This window comes from Odontesthes bonariensis, chromosome 23, assembly GCF_027942865.1.
Source record: "Odontesthes bonariensis isolate fOdoBon6 chromosome 23, fOdoBon6.hap1, whole genome shotgun sequence".
Classification (NCBI taxonomy): Eukaryota; Metazoa; Chordata; class Actinopteri; order Atheriniformes; family Atherinopsidae; genus Odontesthes; species Odontesthes bonariensis.
This window is the reverse complement of record NC_134528.1, coordinates 7,596,018-7,611,455: the sequence shown is the minus strand read 5'-3', so window position 1 is coordinate 7,611,455 and position 15,438 is coordinate 7,596,018. Positions and strand designations below refer to the sequence as shown.

The window sequence follows — 15,438 nt, the reverse complement described above, 5'->3', positions numbered from 1 at the left end:
CTATTCCCAAAGGCAGTCCAATTCATACTCACTGGAAAGGGATCAAATATACCCTGATGCAATCAATAAATATCATTTAACTCAAGTCCAGAGTGCAAACAGTGGCTGCCTACTCTTCAATGGGCATGTTTATGAATGTTAGTTGACGATTCTGTGAAGGATGTTAGTCATCAGTTGTGGGATTCAGCTGATTGCTACAAAAAAGATTATGGTTTGACTCAGTGCCCCTCAAAGCTTTCTACTTGGTAGGTTTGGCTGCTCCGAGGCTACATTCCTGCAGCCTAGGAGAAACAAAATGAGCAGAACATGGAAAACTGTACTTCAATAGTAGTATCCAGAAATAAATAATATGGTGTAAAACCAAGCAATAAACCTTCCTTTCAACCCTTGACCAAGTATAAAGAGATTGACCGGGTCAGTGTGGAATGAAATCTTGTAGAACAGAACATAATGGTTATTCCATGAAATAAAAGGTGCTCTCATGCCAGATCTGGAATGGCCTAGTGAGTATTGCTGGCATTCATCAGCCTGAGCATCTTGATAGTGAATGAAGATTACATCATGTATTCTTAGTGGTGAAGTGGGAGCTTGTAGTAGATTGGATTGAAAGAGCTTGTATTAGAGGGGATTGAAAGGCTTGCAGGCAAGAGGATGTTTCGAGCAAATAGCTCTTCATCAGACCGGCTCAAAATATCACCTTGGTGCAATTAAGAAGCAACGAGAGGAGCCTCGAAGAGTGCAAGCCTTTTATTTATTTTTATTTTTCATGGTCTATAGATGTTTTGACTCTGCGCCTGTAGCCTTGTTTGGTGTGGATGTTTTGCTTAAAATTTGAATAAGATGAACCTTGAAAAATTTCTGCTCATCTTGTATTACAGAGGGATATGTGTTTGCAGATTACGCCCATGATTGTAAAGGATAATTCCACCGGGTTCATTCATGAAAATGATACATCATAATTATTATAGTCAATAATAACCCAGCCTTGGGCAGTGCAAAATGGCAGTAACATTAGATAGCCTTAAATTCTAATCTGTGGCTACACCATAGGACATTTTTCCCCCATTATGATGAATAACGGAAAACCAAATGGCCAAATAGATTGACTGTACTTATGAGTATTTAATAGATAGGTAATTCCTCTTTAAACTATAGTCACAAGCTGTTTGATAAAAGAAAATCTCACAAACGAACTGATTAAGACATTATTTTTTTGTGATTGAAATCAGTTTTTCCTTTGTGTTCGATTTTGGAAGTGGCCCACATTGCCTGAAATGATGATGAATTAGCGCAGTTTGCGAAATAAAACATTCACATTGAATGAACAAGAGCAGACGCACAGTGTGAGATTTAATGACAACAGCTTTTTTAAAGAATCCAATCTACTTAGGCAGTAATTGCAATAACGTGGCAATCAGATCTGATTGGCCACACTGCTGGCATTTCCAGCAGAGAAGAAACCAAATAAGAGGAAAATAAGTGGTTAAACAAGGACGCCAAAAAATGAATGTATTTTTTAACCAACTGCAGAGTTGGTCTTGTTCACAGTAGACACTTTGACCTAATTTATTGTAGCATAAAACAACATGTGGCTTCACTGTGGCTATGTTATATTTCAAGTGGCGCAATGAGCCATGAGAGTACGAGCATTCTGTTTGTTACATGTTAAATCTTTATGTTCAAAATGAACCTGAAGATTTTTTCTACACTGTGTTAGACAGGGACTGAAAAAACTAAACCAGACTTGACACAATACCAATTTCATATTGTCATATTTTGAATAATTAGAAATATTTTTATTCTGAGTTCAGTCCACATAAACCATTAGTTTATGTAAAATACACATTAGTTACAGGAATTGTTCTTTTGATGGCCTACATTTTTTTCTTTGAAGCACCTTTTCCCTCATGGATGATAATGCGTCTTATTCTTTTAGATTAGTGTCAGATTTCCACCAACATCTTGGTTTATAATCACCCGCTGTACCAAAGTGTGTAATATCAGGACGGTAAGTGAGGTTTACAGGGAACAAAAAGAAAACTCATTTGGACCTCAAAGGCAGCCTTGTAGCACTCTCTCTTGTCCTCACCATCTTTAGAATACCTTATAAACCTCATGGTTACATGTGCCACACTTTAAGGAACATTACAAAGATAATATTTTTCTGATTTACATTTAGCGATGAAATAAAGATTTAATTGAAAGAAACCCCCACTTTCTCTCCTCTGCATTTTCATTTAACTGTTTTCATATTACTGCTATCTGTAGCATATGCTGTAAAGATGTCTGCCTTTAATATCTGTGTCCTTTCTCCTCGGCCATACTTTCTTAAATGTCATCCTTATTAATGTTTTAACCTCACCTTTTCCACTGGTAACTTTCATAATCTTTTAACCTCAAACTACTCTTAGCATCTTAGATGACCTAAACATATATGGTAATCCAACAGAAATGAACGTCAATTCCAGCTTTTTGAAGCTTCACTTTAATTACTTTGTCATTTTAATATAATCGACGCCTTATTTTATTTATTTGCTAAATATTCTATTCTTATTTTATTTTTACTTTTCATTATTTATTTTTTTGTCACCCCCCTTCTGTGTTTTATTTTCTTTATGATTCCATTTCTTGTTCTTCTTTAATGGACCGCTCTTCGCCCTTCTAATTGCCCTTCGGGGATAAATAAAGTTTTTTCTGATCTGATCTGATCTGATCAGTTATGTCACATACATTTCCGGCTGTTAATTATCACTTAAAGTTGCTTTTGAAGTAAAGCTATTTAAAGCAGTGACAAAATCATAGCAAATGAAAACTCTGTCATCCTGCACCTCTTAAATCTATCGTAACCCTAAAATCATTATTTCTCATAATTATTTCTGCTGTAGCCTACAAATGATCTATCATTAATTATTCTACATGTGGTTAAATAAAATTTACGAATCTAATCCTACTCGTTTACTCTCCGGATATTTAGACACAGACTCAGAAACTATTTACATATATTTGTAATTAGTTGTAATAAGTTTTAATATAGTTGTGCTTCATTGCTCGGAAAAACTTCATTCAACTGCTTTCCTTTCCCTTCTGTGGCAGAATCCGACGTGACGTTTTGTACCCCGGAAGTGCTTCGCTTTACCTAACAGGTCAAAATGGCGACTTGCTGCATGTGAAGGGGTCGTTACCGGCGCCGGCTTTATGTTTCGAGAACATGTATAAAACGCCATGTAGCAGATTGTCAGGTAACACCAGAGAAAACCGGTATTTCTTTTAAAATGTCGCTGCATTTCAAAGCCATTTTTGATGTGCTCATGCTGCTTGCAGCCCTTGAAGCTAATTCGGAAGCTAGTTTAGCATGTAGCCATCAAGTTGCACCCAAGCTTTGGAAAGAGACCAGAAGTGACCTTAGATAGATGTCAGTCGATTATTCATATACAATAATGTGCTATTCTGTGACTTCCTCGGTATTTTTTTTGTATATATAATTATGTGTTGTTAAATATATAGAGGACATTAACGCACAGCTGACACAGTATGGTATATGTAACTGTTAGCTACAGGAGTTGCTATAGGACATGTTGGGATGAGAAGGACGCTTTGGAAAACATAAAAACATTTATTTATTATGCGACATACGGTAGTGTTTATAATACCTTGTGCACTTCTGATGAACGTCAATGGCAAAGTGTTAATGATAAGAACTCTTTACTGTACAAGAAACGAGTCTTAATGAGCTTGTAGGTCAATAAACACTGTTATGAAATGCTTAACATTAACAGCTAAACAAGTCCAACTGACCGATAACTTAACGTGGAGTAATTGTCACGTAATACCCAAGTGCTTATGTTGTAGGGCATAACCTCTCTCTTGTATAACATATAATTATATATGACATAAGTGTGTTATAAGGCTTTTTGAATTGCGTCAACATGAATGTTCCCATACGGGATTGTTGCTACATCACATTGCGTTCCGTGTAAAGTAAATTATATTAAACTCTAACATTTTTAAATGAATATATATATATATATATATATATATATATATATATATATATATATATATATATATATATATATATATATATGTATATATTCCCTAATATACAAAAGTCAATTTCTTCATTTTCTACCACTATAAGTGAGGTTTGCTTCTCATATAACAGCTTTCTCTTTTTTATTTGAAATTATTATTTACAGACACAAAGCTTGTTGTTTGTCTGTGACATGGGGGTACTGCTTCATTTTGAAATTACAATTGAATTGAGAAACATGTAAAAAGTATGAAAAACGCTGTGTCAGTTATGTTAAACATTTTTTTGATACCAAAACGACGATGTCAAATGATTTTATTTTTTTTACTCTTGGCTTTCTTTCTTTTGGAAAGCATGCTACAGTGTGGTGAAACCGAGTCAAACCAATAGTATGCAATAGAATGATGACATATTATGTCTCGTGTTTATTGCAGGTTTTGTTGGTGTAAGTGTTAAACAGAAATTGGTTCAAATTGCTCCTCGATGTAACCAGACTGCTCGCAGCCTAATTCAGCTGCACAGAAGGGATCCCTCAAACTGGCTGACATATCAGCATCTCATCTTCCTTAAACGACAGGTATATTTCACTGGGTCTTGCATCCCTCCTTTTTTTTATTGATTTCTTTTTTATTTGTTCTTTCTTTGCCTTGTAAAATGAACTGTATTGCTGTATTGCCTTTTGTTCCATTAAACTTTTGATGTTCTCACAATTAATCTGACACCTTGTCCTTTCTGTCCTCGTCTTTTTTTCCCCTAGTATGTTGCAAAGAACAACAATGAGCTTCACCAGCGTGCCATCCCCAAACAGGCACATGTCCTGACTATTGTGGATGAGAGAGATGACAGCGTTGAAAGGCAATTGGAGAGAATACCAACTATTACCCATGTGGTCACAGAAACTGTTCCACATCCAGAGGATGTCGCCGGAGAGGCACGGCCTGAAATCTCCACTTTGAAGCCGACTGCAGAAGAGGCGGCAGTGCAGACAGGTTCTGTGTCCCTCACGGGTACCTCATCAGATGAGCCTCCTCACGTCCATGTTGAGACGGAGGAAGCGAGGCAGGCTCGTTTGGACACACAGTGGAAGCAACTGAAGGTTGACGTGACTGAGTTACCGGATATCTTCGCCAAACTTGCCAAAATCAAGCTTACAGGTAGATAATTTTTATATGTTCTGATTATGTCATATGAATGATTAATCAGTTTGTGTGTCTACCGGTGGATCTTTGGGCAACAGGCCTGAAGTTGTAATGTAGAAAGGGTGTGTTTAGAGTTTAGCCAACTCTTTGTTCACATCCCACTTCAGTTTACTCACAGAAAACCTGCAAGTCTTTAAGAAGTAACAATTTCAGAAAGTTGCAAATGATTTTATGTCATTTATTTATTTTTGGTTTGATTTCAGCTCTGGTCGTCACAAGTGCAGCAGCTGGGTTTGCAATGGCTCCGGTGCCCTTTGACCCCATCCTCTTTTCTATAGCTTCTCTGGGAACAGGCCTCGCATCTTGTGCTGCCAATTCCATTAACCAGGTATGTTACCCTCGTACGTCGTGTGTGTGTGTTTTGTGTGTGGCTTTTTTATACGAGTGTGCCTACAAGAATTCAGAATTCAAAGTTTGACGGTGCCATTTTATCAGTTTTGTTGCTCTGATATTTAAAAGTGAACATGCTTGTTGACAGGCTCTTACATCCCCAGTTTTCTTAATTATATTCGAGATGATCCAGTACATCCAGTTTTTTTGTTCTATACCCACTCTGCATTCCTCTTTTGATATGCCTTTCAAGAATGCTTTGGACTGACACTAATGCTGTCATTATTTACCTCCTGAAAGCTTTTTTTTGGAGGTATAAACAGAGGGGTGCTCCTGTACTTAGACAATTAGAATGCCTAGAATAAGTAGAGCCTCCCTATGTCTCCCAGTGTTGACGTAGGAATTTGCTCTGTGACTTCAGAATATTAGTATAATGGGTGACCTCTCTCCTAGCCCTGGTTTGAACTGCGCTTGTTGATGTCTTTAGCCTGTAATTTGGCAAAGTCCTTGATTACTCTGCAGGTTCATGCCTTTGAGGGCGAGCCCCACCCCCACCTGGGTCTACCATCAACTTAATTTATGACTACTGTTTTGTGATAGTAAAGTACCTCACAAAGTGAAAACAGTTTGTTATATAGATGATCTTGGAGGGGAACTTCTGTTTTTTTGATACAGGGGTTACCTCTGGATATTAATGCACATATATTTACACAGTTTTGTCCTTTGTGGCCCGACCTAAATTGTTTTAATCATTCCACCCCTAAGATTGAAATTGTATTGCCTCTGCTATTGCCCAAAAACAAGAGCTGGCTCCTCTGTTCACCTCTACCTCACACTGAGCAGGTGTGTAAATATCTTTGAGGAATTTGAAAAATGTTCCTCTCTTTCCATGCGGAATAGTTAAGCCCAGGCTTGAACTCTTAAGCGTTCGGTGTTGAGTGACCCAGGAGACAGCAGACCGCTGTTCTTAGCGTGGTTGTCTCTTTATCACTCGACCCACTCTCACATCTGTCGTGTCAGTCTTCATTTAGTCCAATATCAACCTGAGGTATGGATATGATGTGTTCTAATATGGCTTCACTGGCTCTATGTTAAGGTCAAAGCATGGGTAATGTTTTCAAAAAATCAAAGCAATTGTCAAACACGAGTAGAAGTATTTTAGGAATTACAATCAGTGTAAAGTCATAATAACATGTTTGTGTAAATGGAGCATTCAGTCAGTAAAGCTTTGAAGGAAGCAGTTTGACAAGATTGTGATCATTTTTAAGATTTTAAAGTTAGGTTTGTACTATACGTGTGGCTAAAAGTTGAATGGTTGAATCGGTCGTCTTTGGGTAATGCTCCGCATTGTCTTTACAGATAAACACACAGTTGACTGTAAATAGATCCTCGTGAAATATTGCTTAAAAATGTTTCCGCTTTCACAAATGGCCGTTTGTGTCCGAGCCTGAAACTCATCAGTGCTTATTGTGTTTGATGGCAAGAAATCCTTTTATGTGGGAAGTCGCTGGTATGTGAGCCCGATCCCTCACACGAGTCAGATTTATTCAGCTCTTTTTTCCCTTTGTGTCTGTGGGCACAATGTCATCAGAGTCACAGCTGAAACGAGCTGGAGATCAGATCAGAGTTTCTACAAAGTAGGCACCTGTCCAGGTTTGAAACCGACTTTAAAGTAGGTTTTTAAAAAAATTCAGACAGGTAAGAGCTTTTGGTGGTTTTAGGCGGAAATGATAGGAAAGTAAACTTGTTAGGAGTCTGCTTTTCTTTTCAAACTTTTGTAGATGGTGTTGCTTTGCTTTGAAGAATACTGCATTGTCCTCCCATTGTGAACACCGAAGCATCAGGGATGTCAGGTGTGACACATGCTCTCCTTTTGCATATTCGTTGTGATGACAAACTACAGTTCTGTGCAATGGACTAGCGCACTAAGGTTGTTATTAGGTTGTTTTTGTAATGAGGTGATCTCCATTTATTTATCATAATGCTGTGTTTATCTTTCTTAAAGAAAGATAAAAAAAAAAATTCCTACCTTCTGATCTGCTGCCAGGGGCTTTTATTTCCGTTTACTCCTTTTCATCCTTAAAATACAGGGGCTTCACCTTAAGTGTGGTTAGGTGTGATCAAAGCCAGAGGTCTGTTTATATGAAAAATCAAACAGAAGCCTGACACTCAAATCAAAGCAGAGAACGAGCTTCGTGGAGATCGCTTCCTATGAATTCTGGTGCTCCACCCTAATCCCTTAATGTGCGGTAGATAAAGAGGCGGAGCTGTGCATGCGACCACACAACTGTCAAACTACCCTGAGGAAAGGTGGAAGATACCTTTGGGGGGGGGGAATGCTTCAGCTCTTGGAAGTGGCAGTCAAACTTTCTAAAGCAAAGGCTGCTCTTTTTCCCTTTGCGAAGGGCCCATAGGGCAAACAAAAATGTGATCTTTTTCCTTTTAAAATGCTGCTGTATTTGGGAAACTGACCGAAGAAAAAAGGAGTTACAGAGAAATGTTATGATACCCTGTACAGCTTCTTGTCTCTCTCAAAAGCCGAATGTCATGCATGACAGAAAGGACGCTGTGGTTCAGCAACAAAGGGATGGCATAGTTTGAGCTTTCAGTTGAAGTCATTCTTTTTCAGTTACCAGTGAAGAGTTTTTCACTGTGTTATTTCAGTTTCCCAGTGCAAACATATTCATTAAACCTGTGTCTATGTGTCCTCCATGGTTATACTCATTAGAGAACCAAGAGCTACCTCTTAGGCCAGAGTTTGGATACTAAAAAGTCTTCGTTCCTTCAGACCCCCACAGCAGGCGCAGCCTTTCCAGGTGTTCCAGCCATCATTGCTTTCTGGTCTGACCACTACAGCTAAATGGATAATTGGGTTTGATGACAGTTTGAGGCTCGAGCCCGAGGTGTAAGGCAGTTTGAATAGGACCTGATTTGGTCTTTTACTGTCAGCTACGTGTTGTACTCAACTGCTTCGACCGCATATGTAGTGCAAATCATACCATGTCACTTTGTGTCTGTTTTGATGTAAATTAAGCCGGCTTGTTGTGTGGCCGTATTGTGTCATTTCTGCTTTCGTGACGAAGACAGTGAGTTTTCTTTTGTGTCTGTGTCTCTGCGGTGGGGAGCTGTCTGAGGCTGGCACGCATAAAGGAGCCCCCACAAGCCCCCCCCAGTCCATCCATTCCTTACCACTTCAAGCTGCACCCATCTGTCTTGTCGTGTGCAGGCATGTATTATTTACCCTCCTGCATGCCTTCTTCTCAGGGCATCTTGGTCAGTGCCTTGGAACACATGGGTAGATCACTGATTATCAGCACAGTTTATGCAGAAAGTTTAGCTGTTCAGAATGTGTGATATGTTTTTCAAAGGATTTGAATCCTTTCCGAGGTCTCCTTTTTAATGTGGCAGGCCTGTGTGTGCCCGTGTATAGAGAGCACCTCAGGTGTTAAAAGTATTTTGTGGTATGACTACAGTTGCAGTAGTAGCAAAACTTTTGAAACATTTTTGACAATGATCCAAGTTTCTAAATCTGACACTTAATCAAGAGAGCCATTTAAATTGATTCAAACTGATCTGTACACACAAAGCGGTATAATCATATAAACCCTCTGAATCTAGAGGAAGCTCAGACTTTTTTAACCTGAAAAGCACTTCTGAGCTCATCAAAGTATAACAACATCACAGTCTTCTATTTCAAGCACAAAGCAGGTTTTTTCTTTCTTTTGTTGTTAGAAGCAGTAATATTTTAGTTTTTTTTTTTTTTTTACATGTGGGAAATCAAGACAGATGTATGTATGTAAAGCACACAGGAAAATTTGTTTGTATTTAAGCTATAATACTTTCTTTTGCTTTGGCTCTGGACTGAGCTGAAGATGAATCTCTGACCTTGAGCCAACTCTAAATCCTTACTCCCAGTTTTAACTACATTCATGTCACATGAATTTTGTAAACATTGTAACGTGTTCTGGATACATTTTGTGTAATGACATTTGGAGGGCAAATGCAGATTTGAGATAAGTAAAGTTGACCTATTTAAAGTTAAATATGTTGACGCCAAGGTAAACTATTAGCCAGTCGCTGGCGTTAAGAGGCCGGTACGGCTTTTATGTAAAACTCTTGGAGCTTATGTTCCAGTGCATTATAAGTAGTTTTATTTCCACTCAAAGGAAGTTTCCTCAAAGCCGAGGTACCAAGAGACGACGTGAACATGCTGAAAGGCATAAGCTGTTATATTTTACATATAAAATGGTGATAATTTTGCTCAATTGAAGTTGTGCCAGATTGGCCTAACAGATACCCCCCAGGTATAGTAGATAGCTGCCCATCCGCAGCACAGTATGTGGTTGTAATGCACCTCAGGCAAAGTTGGCAGAGCGTTGCTGGGCCCCAACATTCAAGGTTGCCACAGCAATTTTCCAGTATAGGGTTCCTCTTTCTTTTTTATTTTTATTTTTTACTGTTCGGGAGGTACCTTGTAGAACACGGAACCTTTTGAGTGGATCATTAGTTGTAACGAGATCTCTTTACTGCTAAAACCCAATCAACCATTTCACTCTTCAAAGACAGTAAAACCCAACACTGCGCCCGCTGAAAAGTGGCAACAGAATGCGTGCTTTTGAAAAGAAGAATGCCTCGTGATGTCATTGCCATCCCTTTGACATGTTTCAGTATTGCCAAAGTCTGCTGTATGAATTGCTGTGGATATGCTCACAAATGTTACATGCATGCATATGTACAATCTCTCCAAAGTTATATGAACAGTTGAGGCTACTCGAGGCATTTGAAGTTGAGATCAAACAGTCATGAGATAAAAGTATAAAGCTTCTATTTTAAACTTATTTTTCCCCACATATTGCATTGATGCACAGAAGTATTTCATGTAGATAACCCTGAACGTGTAAACTGTACTTTCTAACTGGTAAAGACTTCATACTCTATTCTTGCAGAAATGTGCCTGTCAGATTGGCTTGAGCTGAATGTTTTTGTTTTTCAAAAGAAATGATTGAAGTTAAAGGTCAGACACATCAGAGTGTTCACCAAATGGGGCAAGTTTTATGAACGGAGACCCCTCTTTACTGCAGATGCTGTTCTTAAGATCTCGTTTTCCACCAGCTTAGTTAAAACAAAAGGGCAGATTGATCTTTGACATTAATGCTTTTTAGCTTTTTGTCTTCACGGCCACCACCAAGCTGTTCATTCAGCCTGGGAGAAGAGTCAGACATCCCTTTTTAATTGCCCTTGAAAGATGATACAAAAAGGACTCGGTGGGTATCTCTCTTTCAGCGCTGGATTAAAATGAATATTTAACTAGACAGCCCTGTTTAATAGTTAATTTCTTTAGAGCCTTTTGTCCTTGTCAGCTGTGGGGTGCCCGTCCATTTCAAACTGTACAAATGGATTTCTTGTAGCCTCAGATGGGAGACAGATGCTTTCCTCTGATAAAGTCATGAAAGGAAAAATCCACCTATTATATGCCCCCAAGGTAATGTCCGAGAGGAATCAAAAGCAAACACCGTCGCCAGGCACAGCGTCGGTAAGGTTTGAATACAAGTCTATTGATAATATGCTGGTGTTCAGTGTTGGAACTGTTTATTTTATTTTATTTGTGTGTTGTGTGTATACTTTGTCACTATTTTATGCAAATTTGACAGAGACAGTTAAAGAAATTCAATATTTGGTATCACCTTTAAGTGAATATGTCGCGTGTGCTTTATAAAAGTTTTAATAACCAGATGCGTACGATTAAGTTGATGACATTATCTCTGTTTAAATTTGATACATTTTAGTCAAGTAGAAAAATAAAGAATTTAGACAAACTTGATCTACTTGCGTGCATGGACATAGATGAAGTGAAAATTCTTATTGTTGGCCGGCTACAGCAGCTTTCTAATGAAAGTACTTTTATTGTGTGCTGCAAGTCTTAAGCAGTGCGTCTTCTCTGCCCATTCTGATCCTTAAGGTACCTGCTCGCCTTCTGCAGTCACTGTAACTCCCCTTATAAACGATAATGAATCTAACAGAGTGAGATTTAAGAATAACTGGGAACAGAGAAAGTCTAAAAAATAAAAATATATAAAAAAGACCATTTTAGTCTTTTCTTTTTCTTTTTTTTCCCTTTTCCCATTCCAGGAAATGGTTATTACCAAACCTGAAATATAACCTGCCTCTTTCAGTGACTTAAAACATCTAGCATAAAGGGTAAAAACATGCACACACACCATGAATCGATTCATACAGTTTAAAGTTTTTGTTCTCTCGGTTGCTGATAAAGTTCATGTTACATACAGTAAGTATACAACTTTTTTTTCTTTACATCAGTCTAAATTCTCTTTGATCAGACCATACTCGAGCCTCAGCAAACAGAGGCAGGATGTCTGGACATCCAATAAGGTGGAGGAACTAGTGGAAAACAGTGATTCTTCTTGCAGTTGTCAACAACACGTCACCTTTTGTGAATATCACACTCACAATGTGGCGCTTGCACTCGCATCCAAAGCATCTCTGAGCTGTCAGTACCGCAGCTTGTTGGCGCAAACAAACCTCGCCAAAGTAGAGCTGACATCACCAAAGACCGACTGATGGGCAGGTGGAGCACCTCCTCTTTCTGCCTCCCTGGTTAGCCTTTAGACTTTGACAAAACACAGTGATTATGGGCTTTAATGAACAGCTAGGCACGATGTAGACATTACTTAGACTTGAGTCAGAGAGGAGGGAACCACCCAACAATACTGTCTGGCACCAGTAAAAACTGCTACACTGCTGTCACAAAGACAGTTGTGGTTTCTTTTTGCAATAAGCTGACCCAATTAAAGCTGAGCAAATGGGTTTTAGGCTTCATTGGACACATTTGTTTCAGCGGCCGTTTTCTGCGTGTCAAAAGAAGAATCTGAAAATATAACATTAAGCACTCTCTACCACACGTTTTCTCTCAGACCAACGCTCATAAAAACCTTTACTGGAATCGTTTCTTTAGATCCGTTTGAGCGTCTCAGTTTCTGTTTGTCTTGGACAATCAGGGCCTGCTGTCCCGCTCTGTGGCATGTCAGCAACTACAACAAGCACAGCCGAGGTATCGGGCGGTGTGGAGCTCCCTTTATGGTTTCGATTACAAACTGTTCCATATCTCACTGCAGCAGACTGTTGACAGTAAACGCTTGTCGAAAATGAACTTAGCGTAGTAGTGGCCCTCACGGTATGATACCGACTCTTTGCGCAGCTGAACATCTACATGGGAGCAGTCAAAGATTTCCATGCCTTTTTATTGAATATGATGCCACTGAATGTTGAAAAGCCTCAGCCCAAATGCTTTCTGTTTTGCAAAGCTTCTCAAAATGGCCTGTTATGACATGAGAATAGTTTAAAGTGTTCTGAAAGGAAACGAAATGGCTTTGCAACGACGGTGAAGATGCTTTATGATGGCTAATACTTGTCAGATGTGTGCATACTGTGTTGCAGTAAAATCTGGAATGACCGGCAGTTTTCTGTTAAACTGAAACTAAATATGTTGTGGAGGTCTTCAGATTTCTGCCCTCCCTTTCTTGTGTTGAGTTATTTGAGTTGCACATGTGGATACAAAAAAAAGGCTTATTGAATATTAAAAGCAGATTTAAGTAAGTCTGAATACTTTGATTTTATACATATAAAATATATTTTTATCGTTTATTTTTTCATGAACCTCAAGTTTGGCCTCTCTATTTAAAGGTAACTTAGCCAGAGGCAAGCAGGAGCGCTCTTTGTAATGCTGAGATCCATGGATAATTAACAAAAGCAGCCCTGTTTATGGTGTGCCCGTGAGCCAACACTGCATGCTAATTTGATACAAAGCGAGAGGCTTTTGGGGGCCGAGGGCATCATTGGTCGAAAAACAAAATGGTTGCCGACATGCACCAAATCTTTCCCCAAGGTCTAGGTGTGTCTTCCATTCTCAGTGTCTTGTATTAATAGCAAAGTTTATTTATCTTGACAAATATCATAAGTTGTCCGATACGACTTTACAATCTGTTTTGTGTGGCTCGTGCAGGTTTAAATGATTTAAGCTGTTAATCTTGCCATTTGCTGAAAGATGCATTTATTAAATCTAAGGATGAATGAAGTCTTCAGATAGATAAAGTCGAGGAATGCCATCACTTGATCGTAGGTCAAACTGGACCGTTTGTATCCATCTGCCACCTTACTTTTGTATTTCAGGAGGGAATCTGCAGTGTACTTTCAAGCACCTTTAGTCACACTGAATTATAGTTGAATATTCTACCAGATATAAAGTCAGCTTTTACTTTTATTCTTCTGTCCATCTCCATGTTCACTCTCTCTCCCACATGTCTTAGTCCCTCCCACATCGGAGCGTCGAGGTATTTTATTGTCCGTTTGAACTTTTATTTGAATAGTTTCCATTCTATGGCCTCCTATTCTCCTTTAGGCTTTAAGTTAAAAGGCTGTTTTTGATAAGGATTCATTACTTTACACCTCGTCTATTGAACAAATGCCCTCTGAGATCACTTATTGTTAAGGGCTCTGTATCAGCTAAGTATTGGGAAGACACCACCTCATATTTAGACAAGCTGTCACTTCTCACTCCTCCATGGTTTTGAGTAATTGTGTTGGAGCTTTCAGTTTCTGCACATATTATTTGAAATTTTTAAAAGGCCTCGTCTCCAAAGAATATTATTCAGGCTATATTTTGTGATTCTTAATGGCACCCAGGTTCTCAAGCCTTCATTATGTAATCACAAAGCCTGTGCTGAACAGCTGAAAAATGCCACTGCTGATATTTAGCATATGAAAAAGGTTATGTTTTGTATGGCCATGGATGGCCTTTTAGTTTTGTTCATGAATTTCCCATTTAAAAGCAGAAATATCCTTGAGAAGTATAGCGTCATGACAGCTGTTGCCATGCCAAACCTGCTCGATGGAGCAAAAACTCTCATCGAGCCTTTCAAAATACAGTCCAGCATTGCATTTCTTTCTGCGACGTGAATCTATCCTCCTGCCATGTGATTGAAAGTAAAACACAGGATTTATGTTCATCCTCTTCACAAATCTATTCATAAATATGCCAAAATAAGATTATTTTAAAGGTATCCCTCAATAGACAATTAGCCTTTGTTTTATCTTCCCTTTAATTAATAAGCACAAAATAGAAGTGTGTTTCATAGTGTCCACATGAGAACATCTGAGGAGGTTGGATAAAGAAAGCATGTTAGCAGGGTTAGGGTAACCCTACCTGGTCAGTATTCCTGTTTTTATTACAATATAAGCGTATCATCTTTTCTTAATAACCTATTCTTATATTTTCATTGTGCCCTGTTTCCCGACATTCAAAATTCTTTGTCTTTTTGTCTTTTTTGAGGGCCATCACTTGGGAGTTTTCCTATGCCATACAACACCTGCAGCACTTCAGAGGAATAAAGGGCTTTAGGAAGTCTTTCCTTGTTCCTCTGCTTGAGTATCGCATTGCTTGTGTTCTGTCCTCGCGTTTATTCATCCTCCAGCAGTCTCCCTCTCACCTGGGGAGGCCACGCTGCCCTGCTGGGCGTGGATAACCCTGGGAGTGTATGTTGCCGTCTGACCCTGATTCACTGTAGAGACTGCAGGTAGTTAAAAGGATCTTCAGGTATATGATGACATAGGAGTCTGCCAGACTCTGTCATGCAGTAACCGCTGATTACTGTTCACAAGACAGTTCAAAGCGTGCGTCTCTGGGTGTGTGTATTCAAACATACATATTTGCTCGGGCTCTGACGCCTTTAACTTACCCCTTACTACTTCTTATGTGAGGCAGTGTTTTTACTTAGTTGTTTCTGTCTACAGCGTAGCAGTACCTTACCCCAATACTGTACAGCTTGATAACAGGTTATCCCTTTTTTTTTATCAGGGCTAAGC

General features: G+C 38.9%; 1 protein-coding gene across 1 annotated transcript in view; it reads left to right on the top strand.

Moving 5' to 3' along the window:
- The first annotated feature begins 3,123 nt into the window (after positions 1 to 3,123).
- Positions 3,124 to 15,438, top strand: part of cox10 (cytochrome c oxidase assembly factor heme A:farnesyltransferase COX10) — a 28,760-nt gene continuing 16,445 nt past the window's right edge. The window contains exons 1-4 of the mRNA XM_075458174.1: positions 3,124 to 3,239; positions 4,465 to 4,607; positions 4,788 to 5,184; positions 5,433 to 5,557. Of these exons, the coding sequence (XP_075314289.1) occupies positions 3,209 to 3,239; positions 4,465 to 4,607; positions 4,788 to 5,184; positions 5,433 to 5,557 (696 nt within the window). The 5' untranslated portion in view covers positions 3,124 to 3,208. The remainder of the gene's footprint in view (positions 3,240 to 4,464; positions 4,608 to 4,787; positions 5,185 to 5,432; positions 5,558 to 15,438) is intronic.